Genomic DNA, 20609 nt, shown 5'->3' with positions numbered 1-20609 from the left:
AATTAGCAACTCATTTCCGCTGCACATCATGCACATGGAAGGAATGGAAAAAACTAGTCTCTGCCCTCAGCTTGAACGTTCTCCCCTTGCTTCCAAATCCTTGTAAGATTTTCTGCCTTCCAGGAGTCAACTGCAAATTCAAATTTCATTAGTGATAAGAATGCCATTCATAGAACAAGTCAACTGTTCCGGATTCCTGTATGTGCTATTTGTGAATCCCAGTCCATGAATAATATTGGTAACTATTTGCGTTGACTAACATGAATTAGGCAATCCAGTAAAGCTTTCTCCATATATATATATATATATATATATATATATATATATATATATATGTAGCTAGCATTAATGAGCTTTAAACCAATCCTTTGTGACTGCCATATGGTTGAAATGGCCCGTGGCAACTGTCTTTTTCAGATCCCATGAAAAATGCTGAGGCCTTGTTCCCTGAGGGCTATGTCTAAAAGTAAGAAATGCAATTGCCTATTTGGCACTACATTGATTTGGCCACAAGTGTTCAAACAATAAACAACCATCATGTCCCACTTTCTGTGGCATCAAAAGGGCAGAATCTTTAATCTATACTACATGTTCATGCACAATTGAAGCATCATACACATATGCTGAGGCTGAGGGGTTTGTCAGTGCTGCTGTTAGGACAGTTCTGATGTCACTGCTTTGCTGTCAGGAATGGTGAGGGGACAGGAAGTATAAGCATAATTAGTCAGGGCTAGGGACTGTCGTCTGGAAAGCAGGAACTAAGCAGATTGGGACAAGCAGCATAGAAAGGGAAGTAGCATTTGCTCACCCATGGGTACTGTTTTTATTGTATTTGTATGAATCATGGATTATGTTTATCTTACACCATCCTGGAATCCATTGGACAAAGTGCAGTTTAGAAATAATTTAAATAAACAAACCATTCTTCAAGCTTGAAGCTGTGGCAACAGGTGCTTTCAGATGCAGGTTTATTGTGGACTTCATGCGTGCAGGTGTTTTGTACTGTTATAGAATGTTGTCGTCATCAAAATGCTTTTTATTCCAGATTTCCTTTTACTGGGAAAAACCGCTAAGCAAAAATGATCCATTATCTATCCACACATCCACTGCTGTTGTGAAAACTCAATAGCACAATTTTGGGGTTTTGGAGGGGAGGAGGATGTCACATGTGTGGTGGTGTTTCATTGGGTGGTTCCTATTGCTGCACCCCAACTTCCACTTGCTTTTTACCTGAGCATAACCTAGCAGCATGCACATTTACACATGATGCACATTGAGCACATGTTGGGATTTCATCAACGTAGTTCGGCAGTACTGTTCTGTGAAGATTTCAACACATGTGGGGAATTACCTTGGAGCAGGCTTCCTCAAACTTGGCCCTCCAGATGTTTTTTGGCCTACAACTCCCATGATCCCTAGCTATCAGGACCAGTGGTCAGGGATTATGGGAATTGTAGTCTGAAAACATCTGGAGGGCCGCATTTGAGGACGCCTGCCTTGGAGACTAATCACAGGGCATAAATCAGAATGGTGATAATAACTGCCCAAAGATCTCCTTATCAGAACCAACAGCTATCAGAATTGTGGCATAGCAAAATATCAGTCTTGCACAATACCTCTATAGTAATACTTAATTTTTAAAAACTCTAATGGAAATGAAAGTAATGAGGGGCTGTTAATGTGTGCTATAGTGCTCTTCCTGTGGGGGGAAGTTACTTTAAAGGTGTGTGTGTGCACAGGTGCAGAAACACCTGCACACATGCTCCGAATGGTAAAATGTAACAGGGGGTGGAAGAGGAGTAACTGAGGAGAGGGGCTAGAAAAGAGCATGGAAATATTTCATCATGGACCGCCCACTGTTGTGGATGGGAAACAGCAGAATGATAACTATGAAAAAGTGTGTGGAGGGCCGTGTGTCAATCATGCACACAGAAAAATGTGATCTGAGTGACCCAATTTGCAAGAAAAAGCACTTGTCTGGACTTGCCCACAGAAAACAGCCTTGATTTTCTATCCCTGATTAATAAATTTATTATATCACCATCAGACGAGGACTTGTTCCAGGTGCAGAAGCACACGAAGGATAATTATGTGGATTGTGGCACCTACAATGCACGGGCTAACCTTCTGTTGGCTGTTTGGATTAGTAAAGAGTAGCAGAAGGCTTGGCAAATTTGGAGTGTGCCAAAATAGCAAACCTGATTCTCTCTACAGACAGACGCACAGCACTGAGGTACCTTGAGACTTTGCTCAGTTGACAGTGACATATTACACCACCTAAAGGATAATGGACATTCCAGTTCTAAGAGATGCAGGGCATGTTATAAGAGTCCGTAAACTGATTTGTTCCAGACAGCCTCATTAGAAAGATCCCAGGTCTTCACTAGTGAATGGACAATATAAACATACACAAAGCAATCTATTTAAATTAGTGCAAAGCTCTCTCACTTCCTTTGATAATTTACTCCACACCCAGGGAGTGGCTTCTGCTTGAGGAAAAATGGGCAAGATTTCTACCTCGGTTGTTTTTGAAGTGATGTGCTATTTATCAGTCATGATAGATTTCCTCTGGTGCCTTTATCAACTATAATTAGAGCAGCCACCTTTCATCATTCTCCCAGCGAATACAAGTACAGTCAAATCTGTCCTTAAACGTGCCACAAATTTCTATAGCCCTAGAAAGTGTGACCCCTGACTTTAGTAGTAGTAGTAGTAGCAGCAGCACAATTACTGTATTTTGGAAAGTTGCTTGTCCGTCTGTCCTCTTTGCACTCAAAAATCTCTTGTAATATCACCACCAAATTAGGCATGACATTTTCCAAGATGAAGGAGCCAGATGTTGTCTATGTTTGGATACCATTGGACCCCATATTGAATCAAGATAGTGGACCGAAACATTCCAAACTATGCTAATATGGAGGAGCAGATTTTGGTCTATGACTGTATACTGTTGGACACCATTTTGAATCAAGTTGGCAGACTGAACTATTCCAAACTGAACTGATTTGGACACCTTTGAAGATATTGTCACCCAATTTGGCATGTCAGTTCTGAAGATTGAGCAGCAACTTTGGGTCTGTGTTTGGATACCATCAGATGCCATTTTGAATGAAGATGGTTCACTGAACTGTTCCAAACTGCAAGCATTTAGACCCCTCTTAAGACTGAATCCACCATCTTGATTCAAAATTATATCTTTTGAAACTGCGTTGGTATCAATCAAATTTGACAGGAAGCTAATAGGGCTGGGCTTGATTTTTATTGAAATTGGGAGGGATTGCTAGTTGTTTATGACAGGCCCAATACATTTTGCTATCTGGGTAGAAGAGCAAGATGGTGCTTATTCCCATTATATACCTAGAGGCTGGACAGGTAATTTACTTTTACCTCAGCTTTTTTTTTTTTACTGCATTTGTGAGCAGCAAATTTTATTTGACTAAATCTAACTCTATTTTACACAACTGTACAATTCCAGGGGATGAAAAAAAGTTAATAAATAAAACAAGCACTGTCATGCAAAGCATTCGTGAGTCAAAATTATATTCGCATAATTTAATTGGACTTGTATGCACATTTACTAGGGAATATAGTGCAGCTTACTTCTGAGTAAACATGCACATTATTGTTCTATAAGAGCACAATCTCTGTAAACCACTAGGAGACTGTTGTAGTTAAGGAACAGATAAAGTGTTTACATACATAAATAAATAAATAAATAAATAAATAAATAAATAAATAAATAAATAAATAAATAAATAAATAAATAAATAAATAAATAAATTGCCTGCTCTTTCTAGGTAAATTAATTTGAAAGAATGACCAGGTTCTGGTTCTATAATCACAAGAATTAAGGCTGCAATCCTATACCCAGTTACCTGGATTTAAATGTGCCTCAAGTCAATGGGGAACATTTCTGAATATAGGCGTGTATGCTCTGTTGACGGAAAGGGTGAACAGCCCTCCCCCCCTCGTGAGTACACAGAGGTCATTGGAATGAGCAAAAAAGAACTGTTCGGGGTGAAGTCATCTTATTAGGTACTTTAGGACTTGGGTTTGCGTTTTGTACCCATAAACCTTCCACAGTCTGTGAATGACTAACGCCATAGGGGAAGACCGTCTGCGTCGCTTTTTTTCCCGGTATGCAAAAGAAACGCAGAAAGCTGGTAAACAAACACTGGTAAACGCATGAATGAATGGGAAAGAATAAGCAAGACGTATAAACGTGGGGGGGGGGGGGGGGAGAGAGAAATCCAGCCCAGGTTTTCCCGTCCGCTTCCTGAGTGACAGATTGACATCATTGGAGGCGTGACGCGAGGCTGAGGTGGGGGCTCGGCGCTGCAAGGCTGCGGTGCAGTTCGGCTCATTCTGAAACAGCAACGCGAAAGCGCAGAGCAGTTGGCGAAGGGATAGCAGCAGGCGGCGGCAACAACGGCAGGCGTCCTTGGATTTACCTCCAGCTGCCGCGATTGGGCTTTGCAAAAGGACTCTGAACCTGTTCGTTCGGTAAGCGTGATCTGGAGGGCTCCCCCCCTCTTTTTTTTTGCGCGAGGCATTTCGGAAGTAGCTCAGGTGCTGCTGGGTGCCCGTGCATATCGGCTGAGCTTAGGCGGACGACTCGCGCGCAGCCCACCGCTCGCTTAAAAAGCGCTTTCAAAAACACGGCCTCGTATCATTTCACTGCGATCTGGTGTCCGATGTAGCGACTTAAATGCGTTGTGCACTGCAAGCCTTCCGAGTAGCCTCGAGCGAAGAAGACGCGGCAATCCGCAGTCCCCCACCCCGCCCCATGCAAGGGGATCGTTTGCTCCTCGTGCAAAGATCGCGTGCATGCGTGCGTACCCTCGATTTGCATTGTGTCTGCGGGGTCTGTCCCCCGTCCCGCCCCGCCATGCTGGTGGTGTAGCAAGACTGTCAACCAGTCTGTACCAGCAAGCACATGGCAGCTTTTGCAGAATTCATTGCCTCCCTCCCCCTTTCCCTTACATATGGAATTCACTCTTCTCGTGCCTGCAGTGCTTTCTTTTCTTAACTCCTTGCTCAGATCGTGTGTGGTTTTTTTAAAAAAATATATTATTATTATTATTATTATTGTTATTCTCCCAGGCGTTCCCGTTGCACGTTCTCTTCTCTCTCCCTCTCCCCGGCTAGCCTAAGAGGAGAGGGGAGCTGCGGGCGAAGGACCATGTGGTGAAAAAGAGCTCGGAGTCGAGGAAGCAGTTGGACTCGCTCGCCTGCACGCGCGCTTTACTTGGGAGGGGAAATCGTGCGCCTCCAAAGGAGAGAGGGAGGGGGAGAAAGAAAGAGAGAGAGAGAGGAAAAAAAAGGGGGAAGAAAGCTCCAACTTGGAGGAAAGCAGGAGGGAACCGGCGGGGCAGCCGCAGCAGCAGCAGCAAGCTCGCTTTGCAAACACTCTTCGCTCCCACCTCCTCCGCTGCTTCCAGGCGACCCTCTCCAAGCCGCGCGCCTTTGCATTGCTGCAGAGCAGCTCGGTCTCCTTTTTTACCTGGCAGCCGGAGACCCCCTCCAGCCTCCACCCCCCTCCCGCACCGGATCGCCTGTCGCTGCTCCTGGGAGAAAAGCCTGCTCGGCTCATGGACGACCAGCTTGAGGAGGGGCGCGCGTAGGGCACCCCCTTGAATGTGCGTGCTTCGGCTGGAGAGGTGTTTGGCGGGCCGGCGAGGCGGATTTCCTTGCGCGCGAGGGCGTCGCGGCCGCTCCGTAGCCTCGGCAGCAGGAAAGGCGGGCGCCGAAGAAGCGGGTCTCGGGGGCCACCAGCGAGGATTGCGGCGCCTGGGCGCGTGGAGACTTGCCGGAGCCCCGCTGCCCTATGGATCTAACCTAGCAGGGCAGTGTTTTCGCGCGGATCGGCCCTTGGAAGACGTAAGTTTGCGCCCGTCCTCTTATGCCTCCACTTCGCAATATGGATCTTGCCGCCGCCGCCTGGTTTCGCGCCGGGGGAGCCCGAGGGGTTAGCAGGTGCCCTGCTGGCTCCTCTTCCCCTCGCGGTGGGGTGGGGGGGGGCTGGCGGCGGCCAAGGCTGTTTCCCACACGACGCACGTCCTCTTTCTCCAGGCGCTTGGGGGGGGGGGCGCGCTCGGCTGGCTTTCTGCTGAGCGGCGACGCGCGCAGGCGAGATTTCTGAACTTGTTGCTGCGGGCAAGGAATAGACTCGGACTCTGCGGAAAGCCCGGAGGGGACGACGACACGGGTGGATCAAAGCAGGGGAGAGGGGGGGAGGACCGACCTCTGCTGCCAGGTGCTTCTGGCGGGAGAACTAGCTAATGCATTTCCTCAAAACCTCTGGCTTAAGGTGCGAGACCCTGTGGGTGCGCGTTGTTGTTTTTTTACATGCATTCTCCCACTGAGGCAGCTGACACATCCATTGATTTCCATGGGTGTTCGTTGCAATGACATGAAACCCATTTGACATTATCTGCGGGCTTGTTTACACCGAAATAAGTAATCAGTGTGTGGCTTGGGTGATTTGAATTATGGCTGCATTGTCTAACTCGAGTATTGTGTAGGCATGGGTTGGAATTTATGCTTGGTTTTGAATGTGATCAACACGCATTTGCACCTTCTTAGTGCGCAAAGGGCTTAGATTCCACCTGGGGTTGCTTGCCCATTCTCAAGTTGTTTATGTGGATTAGGTGCCTCTTAACATCCTGTATCTGGAGCGAGCTCTGGTGCACCTTTGCCAGTGCAGGTTCATGGGAGTTTTCAGGGATCTGTGTGAAATAGTTATTTTTATTATATATATATATATATAAAAGGTCTGAGGTCTAGCGCACTTGCAAGGCAGAGATGGTCTCTCTTAATGTGCTAGAGGCAGGTGGAAATTCGGGCCATCCTTATTATTTGTAGTTTTTTCAGCAAGCGTTCAAAAATATTGTTTGCCTGTGGTAGCTGCAACTGGTGGTTGGAGCGCAGTGAGATGATTCCTTTCCCTATTGCTCTTGCTTCGTGGTGTGAGTGTGCGCGGTGGTGTGAGTGTGCGCGCTTCATTGAAGGTAGTCGGCAAGGCAGGGATTTCCCCTTTTGAGTCTGAGTGAGATTTTAGCAGGTCAGTAGAAAGGCGTGGAGGCTGCAAGGAGGAAATGGTGGGTAAGACAAAGATAAAAAGGCTTCCCCCGTCCTTCCACTCCGCCTCCTCAGAAAGCACCAGGGGGGAGAGGGGGAAAAATCCCTGCATGCTCAAACTAGCACACACAACTTTCGTCTTGGTCTTGAAAGGTAGAGGAGAAAGGAGTGTGCAGTGCAGCTTTAAGTACTGGAAAGTCCGTCCCCTTGAGGTAATGGTAACCTCAGCCATTTCCCCTCCTCCTGCAAATGGGTGGGTGGGGAGGCTGGGGGGAATAATCCCTTGTTTTCATTCATAACTTTTTCCTCTTCCTCCCTGTCAGCTCTGCATTCATCGCCTCCGCTGAGATCGGGTTGCAGAGTGGGCAGTGCTGCCCTTGGTGCTTTCTCGTTTTCTCTTTCAGAGTCCATTCAGGGCTGAGTTTTTACAGCATTTCTCTCTCCTCCCCGCCCCCTTCAAATGGGAAGTCTGCTGTTAGAAGGCTGCTGATAGAAACGCAGGGCTGATGCCTTACAAGGAAGCCTTTTTTGGGTGGGGAATTAAAAATGATAGATAGATAGCTGTCACAGACTGCAGTCCTGTGTATACTCTACCTGGGTGTAAGCCCTGTGGAGCACAGTAACATTTACTTCTTTGTAGTCATAGGATTGTACTGAACTGCTGCTTGTCTTGTCTGCGTCCTGCCTTTTAGTTTTGTTGGAATAATTAAGGCTGCAATCCTAAACTTGTTCTGGAGTAAGGCTCCATGAACACTTTGGGATTTGCTTAGCAAAAAAATACTGATAGGATACCTGGCTGGTTTTTTGTGCATGACTTTGGCAAACAATTCTATCCCACCCTCCTCCTAAGAAGCTCTGTAGCAGTTCCCACCTTACATTTTAACATCCCAAGAACCCCAGCCTGGTTCAAAGAATGGCTCAAAGCTACTGACTCTTCAAAAAGGACAACAATAGAAAGAATTCTCTTGTGCTCTTTATAAAAGCCTATGAAAAGGAGAACTTGTGTGAGGCAGATAAGGTGTGATTGAGTTGAGCAGAGCTCTTTGTCTTGCACTCTCTACACCTTGAACAGGTGATAGGTGGGGTGGGGTGAACCTGAGCGGTCCATTGCTTCCCCCTCCCCACATGTTCTGATTAAAGAAACTTATTATTCCCTCTTTTAAATTACTGCATGATTTCTTTTAAAATGTCTTAGAAAAGAATACAGGTGGGGAGATGTTGTGGTCCTTCAGCTGTGAGGCAGTACAGTTTTCATGACATTTGCTGTTGGAAACCAAATGTTGGTTGCTTCCTTACTTCCTTTTGTCTAATTACTGAATGACAGATCCACATTTATGTATAAACACCATTATTATTTTGATCAGGGGGTCGGAATAGATGGCATTTAATGTTCTATATTGGAGGCCCACCTTAATCAACCTCCATAAAGGAATGGAAGCAGTATCTTAAAACTAAGGCATCTGGTTGTGCAGCACTTAAGCATGTGAGCTGCTATCTGGCTCAAATTTTCCGCAGTTATGAACTCCTTCAGGAGACTCAGTCTTTGCTGCATTATGCCTAAAATGGACTCGTCCTTCTGACCTTGCTTGCTGGTATGATCTGTGCTGCTAAAATACCCAGTGTGTTACATAGAACTAAATGTAACATTACATTAACCCTTTGTTATGTTCAGGGGAGGAATGTGTGGGAAATTTTTTAAATCAAGTGTTTCACTCTTTTTGAAACAATATTTTGAACAGCAAATTGTCACTTAAAAAAAAAGGCTTCCCCAGAAATTAACAGATGACCACTTCAGTAGCATCTTGCAATAGTGGTCCCAAGAGATCCAAGATGGTTCAAACAAAAAAAAACCACATTTATGTCTTATCTGGTCTGATATACGCCATTTTGAATCCTGTCTAACTATTCCTCCCCTCCCTCTTATTTTGTGCAGCAGATAACATACTTTTCACTTACAAGTGAAGGTGCGCATAATCTTCCCAAACAACTGATTAAATGCCATACTTTATTTGTCTTATCTTTTCTGCTGCAACCCTTTCCTGCCTCCACCGCCTCCTTTCACACCCTGCCTTATGGTCCAAGAATACTTGGAAGCCTATTGTGTAACAGGATGTTTACATCTGGTGTTTTGCTTTAATGAGCGTGCTAGATTGTTTGGATTTTTAAAATTTTTTTTGGAAAGAGATATTTACTCCCAGAAAAGAAAAAAAATTCTTCACATGCTTTCCCCATTGCTAATATGCTTCAGGCGTCATGGAATAGCAGTTAAAAAGGCAGCTATGCTGAATTTGAGTTTAGAATCAGGCTTGGTATTGGAATGTGGCTTTGACAGTGAAAATGGGCAAGAAGTTCTTACAGGTCCTGCAGTTTGGGGGCATGAATGTGATTCTGTAATGTGGCTTTGAAGCACATTTTATGTTGCAGTCAGTGGTTAGACATAAGGGGGAATGTACCTGAAGTAGCTTCAGCAATGTTTGATGTAGCATGAAATAACTATAAGAATAAAATGTGCATGCATAACGCTCATAACTTCACGCTTGGAAAGAAAAGCTATGCAAACATGAAAGATTTTTGTTTCGTTCCTTAAACTGTAAGTTAACACATACGTATTTGTTTTAAACTGCTATGTGCCCTTATACTCGAGGCCAGTGTAATTCCATCCCTGGGATATTGTTAATAGGTAGTTAGGCCAATTTGTGGCTTGCTGTAAAATGTTTTTATTTGTTTGGGTGGCCTATTTTATTTTTTGCTGCTTCTGTGTGTGTGTGTGTGTGTGTGTGTGTTTTCGTTTTAGGAGAAGCAGCTTACTCCTCCCTTTTCAACTCCTGTTTTTCTCTCTGCCTCTCTCTTAGGATTTCCGATGCATGCCAGGTTCCTGGTGAATGCCAGAAGTAGAGATCACGACAGATGGAGTCCCAAGGTCAGCATGGAAGTGACAGTTCATTAGTGGTCCTTCAGCAGCCTTCTTTGGACAGCCGGCAAAGGGTGGACTATGAGAGAGAGCTTCAGCCTCCCACGATCTTGTCTCTAGACCAGATCAAGACTATCAGGGGCAGCAACGAATACACGGAGGGCCCATCTGTGGTGAAGAAGTCTGCCCCACGGACAGCTCCCAGGCAAGAGAAGCCCGAAAGGACTCATGAAAACATACCAATTAATGTGAATAATAATTACGAGCACCGGCCCAGCCACCCGGGGCATGCGCTGCACCAACACAACGCCAGGGCTCCAGTGCTCAGCAGGTCGACCAGCACCGGCAGCGCAGCCAGTTCTGGAAGTAACAGCAGCGCTTCCTCGGAGCAGGGCCTGCTGCTGAGGTCGCCCCCGTGCAGGCCAGGGCCGGGCCACAGATTGGAAAGGCCCATCTGGACGCAGCCCAAGCCATCGTCTCTGGTCGTGGAGGACCTGAAGAGTCCTTTGAAAGAGGACCTGGCCCAGCACAAGTTTATCTGTGAACAGTGCGGGAAGTGCAAGTGTGGGGAGTGCACAGCACCCAGGGCCTTGCCCTCTTGCCTGGCCTGCAACCGGCAGTGCTTGTGCTCTGCGGAGAGCATGGTGGAATACAGCACCTGCATGTGCCTGGTCAAAGGGATCTTCTACCACTGTTCCAACGACGATGAAGGGGACTCCTACGCAGATAATCCTTGCTCTTGTTCCCAGTCACATTGCTGGACTAGGTACTTGTGCATGGGAGCCATGGCCTTGGTTTTGCCTTGCCTGCTCTGCTATCCTCCGGCAAAAGGATGCCTGAAACTGTGCAGAGGGTGTTACGACCGGATCAATCGCCCAGGTTGCAGGTGCAAGAACTCCAACACAGTTTATTGTAAGCTGGAAAGTTGCCCCTCCAGGGGTCAAGGCAAGCCCTCCTGATTTATGGAGGCGTGGGGAAAGGTTGAGTTCCTCAGACTGTCGTTCAGGATGTGGCTGGCTTTTCTGTCTTTGCCCCCCCGCCTTTCCCCTTATCTTTTTTTCCTTACTTACATGCACAAATGATCCTCCTCTCACACCATAGCTTCTCTCAGCAAAAGGCAAATATGGGATGTCCCCCCCCCCCCCGGTCTTTGGGTAAGTGTAGCCCATGTACTTGCATCTAATCTCCCAATATGGCAAGTCGTCTTCAGGTTTGTGAGTAATCCATTCCTGAAAGAAGTAATGAGGGAATTGGGTTTTTCTGAAGCCCCCTGCTCTGCAAGCAACTTTCCAAAGATGCTGTTTTCGTTTGTCCTCTATAACAATTTTAAACAGATTTTTAGTGGCTTCCAAGTGATTATTTCAAAGTATTTGTGTGTGTGTGAAAGAACTGAATTATGAAGCTTTAAAGAAAAGAAAGCATTAAAAAAAAAATAGTTGGGTTAAAATTTAGCAAACCTAGTCCTGCTGTCTGTATGGTTTGCAACCATCCTGGCTTTTGCTCCCATCTCAACAGATCTTTTAGAATTTCATGATCCGTATTGCAAAGCCTTATCTAGCTTGGATTTCCAACACACACAAACACACACACCATCTTCACTAGAAATGCTATGAGAATATTGTGATGCTCTAGCTTAGATTCCTTGAATTGCAGGGGTTGGACTAGATAACCCTTGGGGTCCCTTCCAACTCTACAATTCTATGACTCTTATGACTACAGCTTTCTTCATTGGTTTCTATAGCTTTCAGAATTGTACAAGGTCCTAAGTTTTCACTCCCACCCCCTTTTTTCTTCTCTTTTGAAGCTAAAGTTGTTGATTTCTGCACATCTGAGTAATACTCTTCAGGTATCATACAGTTTTAAGTTGTGTAAACATTCTTGGATCTCTTAACACTTCTATTATTTCTGTGGTTTAATGACATTTAACTCTACTCTGTGCTCGATAACTTTAATCCTCTGTTTTTATTGCCTTAGCCACAAATTGTGGTGCTTTTTGTATATTTTATGTAAAAACACAAAGTTGAATTCTGACTATTTTTAAGACAAAGGTCTGTTAAAACTTTTTTATTGTAAAGAATATTTATTATGTGAATTTCTATTATTTTATGATATTTATTACAAAGGACTGTTCCAAAAATGTACTCCTGTCTGAATATAACAAAATACCAATACTTAACGAAAATAAGGATGACACGAAGAAAGTACATATGTTAAACTATAATGCAGAAAATATAATAATTAATGAAAACGTCTCTTGGGTTCTTTATTTTTTAATATAACAATAAGTTCTTAATAGCAGTATTAGTAAGTAAGAGTACTGCTGCTTTTATTTTCCATTTTTTCCATGACTGTGAAACCACTGCTAGTATTCTAGTTTTATTTAATCACTTAAAAAAAAAATCAGAAAAGTTTTTAACTCTTGAGATATTTCACAGCATTCATATATTTTGTTTGGGGTGGAGAACATGTGGACCCCAAATGATGTTTCTGTGGACTCCTTACAAATTCTTGCATTGTCTTTAAAAGTTTGTAGTCCTCATGGCTCCAAGTGTGAAAATGGGATCGCAAAAATTGCCCTATGTCTGTAAAGGACCATCGTGATTCAGCCCCCCACCCCCCAAAAAAGTTTGACTTAACCTACAGGCCATAAGTGTACTACAAAATAAGAACAGCTTCCGAACCAATCACAATTTGGCATCTGCTAATTTCATGAAATGCGGAAATGACTTGTATCCATCTCACTCACTGGTATATACAAGACAGATGGGCAACCAGTGCCCCCCCCAGATGATGTTGGACTACAACTCCCATCATCCTTGACCATTGGCTGGGACTGATAGGAGGAGGGGAGTCACAGGTTCCCCACCCCTGTTTTCAAAATGACTTACGGTGCTGAATCTTTTCTACTATTTTTGGGTATGGCAACTGGAGTCTTCTGTTTCACTTCCTCAGACGGCATTATGAAAACTTCCATTTACCATCAGCAGTTTAAGTGCTTTCTTTTTCTGAAATGCCAATCATGCCATTTTAGCAGCAACGTGTTAGTTGGTGGAATTGCGTATCAGCTGAAGAAAATGCATCTATTTTCAAGTTTGCAGCTAAATAAAAAATTAAGAATCAGAATAACAAAAGTACTTTGTGTTAATAAAGTCCAGTAGCTGAAGGAGCTGCTGGGCTTCCCTAATTCTTGTGGCCCAATGGGGCCTGTTTGTTCACCGCTATTAGCTGCCACATGGTTTCACAGAAATTTTAATTCAGAATTTGCTCCGTTGGTCTATCTCTTGGCACTGTTCTAATCTGTTGTCCACAGGTGGCATTGGGACGTAGTATTGTACCTTTTGAGGTTTAGTGAGAACTGCAGTGCCCATACAAACAACCTTATTTTAAGTTTCTCAAGAAAGCATATGTTGCTAAGCAGTGGTTTCCAAAATCTTGATCATTGCCATCTTCGGTCTTGTAGAAGATTCAAGTGAGTCCAGATCTTGCGACTGAAGCAACAGTCACACATTCAGTGTATTCTTTCTTTGTTGGTTTATTAAAAATGTTTGTATAAAAAGGCTCACTGTAATGTCAGTACTTGACCTTAAAAGTTGCACCTTTTGCAAGGGAAAAAGAGCGGTTTATCTAGTAAAAGTATGGATATTTTCTTAAAAGTTTTGGGTTGATGTCATCTTGTCATTTTGTACAAGCATCTTAATTTAGCAGGTGTAAGTGCAGATACAGGATTTTGTGTGTGGTTTTCTGTTTCGGAAACAGATATGACCCTGCATGTACAAGAGATTGTGGTGATGAGAAAACCCCCAACATTGAAAACCACATAAGCACAGTCAGCCACCACAGCACATTTGGTTTTTGTATAGGAGACCAAATCTACTCTTCCTTTTAGCACTGATCATCTATTTGGTGGGGATAGAAAGAGGAGATCTCTCTGAAAACAGGAACATAATACAATCTCCATAATGCTCATAATTTATCAAGGTACTTGGCTAATAAACAGGATCTCATTTCCCAATTCTCCAATTGCTTATTGTAAAATCATCTCTCTTTCACAAGGAAAAGAAGGAGGATGTGATATTTTTTCTTATTATATTTTGATAATGATCCATTCTTGGCACATCTATTTTTCACTGTTGCACTCGGTACCCCCTTGTGATTGTGCGTCTCATTTGGGAATATATTTTCACAATACTCACAGTATGTTTTGTCTGTGAAATGGGAGTACGGTATTTCATACAGATTGCTTTTCTGTTGCTATTGCTCCTGTCTTCTGTATCTGTTCAAAATGCACAATATGCCGTACTTTGGGCATATGATGAATATTGTAAAATGCCATTTGAGAGTGCTATGATAGCTGTGAAAAGTTGCATTTAGGATAGTACAGTGGACGCTCGGGTTGTGAACGTGATCCGTGCGGGAGGCACGTTCGCAACCCGCAGCATTTGCAACCCATGCATGGGTCACAATTCGGTGCTTATGCGCAAAGCACGATTTAGCAGTTCTGAGCCTGCACAAGGGCCAAAACCCGGAAGTAACACATTCCGGTACTTCTAGGTTCGGTGCGGTGAGCAAACTGAAGCGTCTGTAACTCGAGGTATGACTGCAGTTGCAAACTGAACTTTGAGCAATGCCAATTATGTGATATACCAGTTTTTAAGAGCACTGCTTTTTTATTCATTTGCTTATAATTTGGATTGGACCTGCTATTTCCAGGCTTTCTTCTTTTTCTTTTGAAGGCACAGGCTAGTCTAAAACAGAACATTCATATGTGAACACTGGAGCCACAATTATTTTCAGATTATGTGACTTGGTCAATGGACTGTTTGCCTTTTATTTCCTGCACGACTAATACTGTAGAGACTATTAAAAACCAGCAAACCACCAACCCAAGAAAAATTGGGTAATTTATTCCTAGCATTCAGTGATCGATGCTGGTTTGGTTTTGTTTTTTTTAAAAAAGTGGCATGTTTGTTTGTAGCTGTTTTACTAGATCTATTCTTGGAGCTATTCACAACAATTGAACGTGGGAAGCAGCAGGAAAAGCAACTAGAGAAGCCTAAGTAGCATGGATCTTTGCCTGCAATCAGGCACCTATTTCAGCCTCTGCTTTTAAGGAGCACCAGAAGCTGGCACATGTTAATGCATGCTGAATGGTGGAATCAGCACATGGCTGAAGTTGCACATGACCGTTTTGTCACAGGCAGGGAACCAGCACTTCTCCCAAACTGGATACTGTTATGTGTCATACATACGTGCAAACACTGTAGTTGCTATATATAATTTTCAACAAGCTCTTCGTATGCACAATATAATACTTGGAACACTGCAGTATGTTTAGTCTAAACCACACTGCTGGGGGGTCAGTGATGCTGCTCTTCTGTCTAATGATGAGTTCTGTATTCGTTTAGATCTTGCATGCTCCCACATATTTTCACGAGGGTAATGAAATACCCTGTTGGTTACTTGGGGAATTTATTGGGGAGTTCTGCAGGTGTCTTAGCTCTGTGTGGTATAGTTAAGGTGTCTACCGAGAATGCTAATGCCTGAGATTAAATGTAGCCAGTGTGTGATTCAACAGCATCTGGCAGTCACCCAGGCTATCCCAGCCTTAGACTCAGTTGGAACCTTTTTCAGTACTTCCCAAGATAATGGTATGAACATTTGAGGAAGGATTTCAAGCTCATTCCTGTGGCCCATTGGGTTTATTTACAGCACTGCTGGTCAATATTAAAATGTCAGGCGTTTGGACTAATCGTATGGCTTCGCCTCAAAGTCTCATTAAGGAAAGAATTCAAAGGATGTTGCCACCAGGTACAAAATTGAGACTGAAGTATTCCGACAGTGTAGGTAATGAGACACCGTGTAACTATGTCTTGGATCGAGTTTTGTTTTTTAATGACAGAGGTTCTGATGCTACAAGAATGGTACTTGTAGTGCAGAAAATACTGAATTGGATGGTCTGATTTTTTATAAGTCAGATTCCTGTGTGTAAATTTAAATTTGAACCAGACTCCATGAGTACATTTTGTGAGAAGAAAGAAGAGTACAAACAAGGTGTTACGTGATTGTGGTATTCAAAGTCCTTTCCTAGTGCCAACAGCACAATATCTGGTTAGATGGTGTAGGTTCCCATGAATGGGAATGTTCTGTATACAGCCTTCTATGCATTTTTCAGCTAAATTAAAAGATGGCTATGAAAGAGGTTCTTCTGTCATGTGAACTGGACTTAAACCTGATTTCTAGCTCTATAACACAGTGGTCAGATTAAATTTTGCACTTGTTTTATGAATGTAATGGTTGATTTATGCCGTTCACTACCACAATATTTTCCCCCTTAGTGTTGGTGGCTACAGACATTCTTTGCAAGTAAAATCAGTATAGATTCAGGTGGGTGAGAGAAGCCAATTTTGAGAGGCTGATGCATGACACCTGTAGGAAAGTGTGTCTGTAGCCTCCAAGCGAGTGATAACAAGGCTAGCATGAGCACCTGCTTCCTTCCTTGGGTTTTCCAGCAACCATACAGAGGTGGTGGGCTGCTGAAACCCACTTTGGCTTGAACACAAGTTAACAGTAAGTATCAAAACTTGGTAACTGTTGATCACTTGCATGTTATTTAGAAAGCCCATGCAAGAGGTATTTTTGCCGAGAAGCTTGTTTCAGTACTTTGCAATGGGTCAAAGCTAAATGAAATGCTGGTAATGTGGATATTAACCAAGCTAGTGAGTTTTCATATTTTGACAATATTGGGAATTCTTTCATCTATGTAAATCAGTGGATTGGATCTTCTTAGTTTGAACCAAAACTGGTATTACTATAATGTTGGTTTTTTTAAAAAGGTGGTTGCAGACTGGTTTTCAGGTCTATCAAAAGGCAAATAATTTAGGATTTTATTTATTTATTGTCAATTTATGGTTTTACTAGCTGTACCTAGTCTTTAAATCAGAGGTTGGTAACTTGAGGCTCTCCAAAAGTTGCTGGACCCATCGTCCCTGACTACAGGTTCTCCACATTGCTGCTTTAAATGCTATCATTTTTGTCTGTCTGAAGAAAAGACAGAGTTGGAAGATGAGCTTGCTAGGACAGGTGCCGGATATGGGAATGAAATCTCTTTATATGGTTGACAGATTAATGTTCTGATTTGCAAAATAGCTCTCCTGAAATGAACAACTGCCCTAGCCAACTTTTTAATTAACTGGCATTTGAAATAGCCACATGGAAGAGATATATTTCCTTTTTACTGTAGGCTTTTTCACACACCCAAGTTAGCATGTTGAGAATGTGGTCTGAGCGTATTAACAGAGTTTGCAACACAGTGGCATAATAGGTTTGAGGTGAGCTGCGCTCTGGGTATCTGGTGAAGCAATAACAAGAAGGCTGCAGGAGGTACTTGACTCTGCATAGATCCATCTAAATCACTTTCTCAGAACTGATGTGTGAATTCATCCTGAGGTTCAGTGAGTGAAGATAATGCGAGGAATCAACTTATTGGCTGTGATTTATAGGTGCTGCCTTCCAGCTGTGGAGATCACTGAATGAAAGGCAACCAAGCTGTTAGGTTCTTTCCTTTTCCTTTTATAAAAAGTATTTTCTTTTGATTTCTTAATATATTTTGTGCAACAATGCATTGGTTTAAATTGTGTGGCTAATTGCTGTGGTGGTTTTGTTTTGTTTTAATAACAATGGTATTAATACGGAATTGAAGAAATGTGTATAGGGGCCTGACAGAAATGGCTTGAAAATCAATTTAAAGATCTCTGACAAGATGTGATGAGTTCTTATTCAAGGTTGCCCAGCTAAAGTATCTGTGGTGAACATTTGAACAATTATTAACGAGCCAAAATGCTACAGTTCGGAAGATGGGAACACCAGTTATCTCCCAAAGAGAAGAGTTGAAGCTTACAGAGGCACTCCCATCAGACACTTCATTTTTGCCAGTTAATTTTCCACATCTTTGTCATAGTGACAGAATGATCCACATTATGTATTTCCACAAATGAATGCTTTTCTCTTATAAATCCGCTCTCTGAGAGGACACATCTTGGGATGAGATGCTGGGTTCTAAGTTAATGATAAAAATGGCTATCCATGAACAGAACATTGCTTGCTCACATGAACTAAAGGATTTATAAAGGCCAGTTCATTTGAATTCCAGAGCCACATTTCTAGAGCTTTATTCACATTAAAATAGTAAAATATATGCATTTTACTTTAACCTTAAGAGTCCGGTAATGAAGTTATGAAGCCACCAAGAAGTATAGTTAGCAAAACACTGAATATATATATATATATATCCAGCCTTCTAAAACAATGACACACTAAATCAGAGGAACATTAAATGGAGACACATGAAGCTTTGCTCATTCACGTGTAGAAGTAGAACCTGATGAAAGTTAAGGTGCTGGAGCGCTGCAGAAAGTAATAAAACATTCTGCATTGATTCAAAGTTACCTGGGCTACATAGTTTAGCCAGCTGCAATTAAGCATTGCTAGAAGGGATAGCAGCCTAACTTAAAAGTTCCATTGCATTCAATGGGAAATGTCCCAAGTAAATGCGCTTATGATTGCAGTCCAAGTTAGATAATTAAGCAATGTACTGGCCCTGCAATTGCAAATACATCTTGTCATTGAAAGTTCTTGAGAGGTAAGTTCCTAATCATCCCCATAGAGCAGAGTGTTTTATGACCAATGTTTCCCTTTGTGCAAATAGAAGACTGGGCTTCACTTTATGTCCTCCACTTGTAGAGAAGAGATGGGGATCCTATGGACCCTTCCTTCAGGTGTTGCTGGAATCCCAGCCCCCATCAGGCTACATGGCCCAGTGGTCAGAGATGATGGGCGTCATAGTTCAACAACATCCAGAGGCCCACAAGCTCCCCATCCCTTTTGTAGGGAGAGAGTAAAAAAAACCAGATCATCATGTGGGAAATGGAGTTGGCCACTGAGAACAGGATGCTAGACTAGGTGAGGCATAAGCCTAATGCGGCAGGCTCCTCTTAGGTGCTTCTGAAAGGAAGTCTCTACCTAGACTGCACCTATATGTTTCATTATTGAATAATTGAACAATATTGTTGTCTGTATTGCTTGTACTTGGCCCTATTAGATGGCTTCCAAAGGTGGAGTTATCAGGGCCACAGCTGGTCTGGCCTTCAGAATCTCCTGCAAGATAACAATGCTCCTGAACATTTGGCTTTTTGGGAGGGGGGGTGTAAGAGGATGAGGCATGCATAATGCATCAAAGCCTTCTGTGGCATCTTAGAAGACTTCAACAATTGTTAACGACCAGTGTCTGACAACCTGGCCTTTAGTCCACAAAAGCTTATGCCATATAAATAAATGTGTTAGTCTTTAAGTTGCCACGGGACTCCTTTGTTGTTTTTGCTGCAACAGACTAGCCCTGCTGGAGGGGGGAAAAATACATAATACATGTTACTTTCATGGTCAGCAACTTATGCCCAGATCCCAGTCTTTTAATTAAAAACCTTTTATTTCCACAAATTTATTCTGCGGTCGTTCTTCCAAGATCTGCCTTGGATTTCTAATGGGGAATGTTTTAGCAGGAATGTAGCCTTTTGTTACTATGAATAGTTCAGGGCAGATTAGCTGTGCGCCAATTTCCTGTTGCTTTTCAGAGCTGCAATCTGAGCCCTATTTGCTTCTGGCGCTTGCACAATAGAAAACAATGGGTGGCTTCTTTCAGGTTTCACTTCAGAGCTCTTAGGAACAGGGGAAGTGGCTAAAGCCCTACTTTACAGGTAATTAACAATAGATAATGTTTGCTTCCCTTCTCCCCCTCCTTTTTTTTTAGAGCTGATAAAAGCTTGAAAGACTCTTCTATATGCCAGTTCAAAAGCTGCAGTAAGTTCCTGCTGTCACTGTCTTTGCATTAGTAAATGTGGCTCTTGGGATCTGGCTGGAGCATAGGTTGGATAGAATTTTACACACCCCAAATGCAAAAGTGAGAGTGAAGCAGTTTGTTGGGAAAACGCAACACAACTGCAAGAGATCGATCAGCCTGTTTTGTTTGCTTTTTAAAAGTTCATCCTCTTGAAACATGCTAATTTATACTTAAACAATTGGGGCCTGCAACAAGGTGTTGCAGTATGTGTTTACTCAACAGAAGTGTTCCTATTCGGAATGTCTGCCAGTCATACACTCCTCCAAAATACTAAATTCTAATTTTCTGTTTCTCAATTGTTATGCTGAATCTCCATTGGAGGAGGGGAGGTTCTCCAAGCATGTGAATACCTGTCTTTTGTTTCTCCTTAGCCCTGTTTGGTCTGCATTTCAGTCAGCTTTCATCACCTGCATTCACTATTAGAGAAAGCTATATGCAGTGCAACTTTGTTCATCAATCTGGTATCTTTTTTGTGGGTGCTCTGCTATTCCACTGCCCATTTTAAATTGTTTGCTGATCAGGTAGGGGAAGAAAGTATTTACTATTATGTATATTCATTAATAGTGGTTTTTGCGTATACTTTATTTATAGTTGCTGGATACTGTTAAGCGTCGCATAGATAACTGGGTATTATACTGAAAACTTAATGAAAAAATGTATTTCTGATCAGTGGTCAAATGGTTAGGGTGGGAGAAGCCTCACACTCTGAAATCCACCAGTTGTGGT

At 43.0% G+C, this 20609-nt stretch overlaps 1 protein-coding gene and 1 long non-coding RNA gene across 8 annotated transcripts in view; both read left to right on the top strand.

Moving 5' to 3' along the window:
* Positions 1 to 4310: 4310 nt before the first annotated feature.
* SPRY1 (sprouty RTK signaling antagonist 1) lies at positions 4311 to 12239 on the top strand. Of its 6 annotated transcripts, XM_083754710.1 has the most exons (3): positions 4311 to 4503; positions 5104 to 5880; positions 9933 to 12239. In XM_083754710.1, the coding sequence occupies exon 3, from the start codon at positions 9988 to 9990 to the stop codon at positions 10948 to 10950; it is 963 nt and encodes a 320-aa protein (XP_083610836.1). In that variant the 5' UTR covers positions 4311 to 4503; positions 5104 to 5880; positions 9933 to 9987; the 3' UTR covers positions 10951 to 12239. The 6 variants fall into 6 exon arrangements, with proteins under 6 accessions (XP_083610836.1, XP_083610837.1, XP_083610841.1 ...); XM_083754711.1 differs by lacking the exon at positions 5104 to 5880 and having other exon boundaries at positions 4345 to 4503; XM_083754715.1 differs by lacking the exons at positions 4311 to 4503; positions 5104 to 5880 and adding an exon at positions 7273 to 7292.
* Positions 12240 to 19466: 7227 nt separating this feature from the next.
* The window catches only part of LOC310852556, a 143917-nt gene continuing 142774 nt past the window's right edge, over positions 19467 to 20609 (top strand). For both annotated transcript variants that reach the window (XR_014568258.1, XR_014568259.1), the window contains exon 1: positions 19467 to 19740. This is a non-coding gene — a long non-coding RNA (uncharacterized lncRNA). The remainder of the gene's footprint in view (positions 19741 to 20609) is intronic.

This window comes from Podarcis gaigeae (assembly GCF_964106915.1).
Source record: "Podarcis gaigeae genome assembly, chromosome: 9".
NCBI lineage: Eukaryota > Metazoa > Chordata > Lepidosauria > Squamata > Lacertidae > Podarcis > Podarcis gaigeae.
This window is presented reverse-complemented; position numbering and strand designations above follow the sequence as displayed.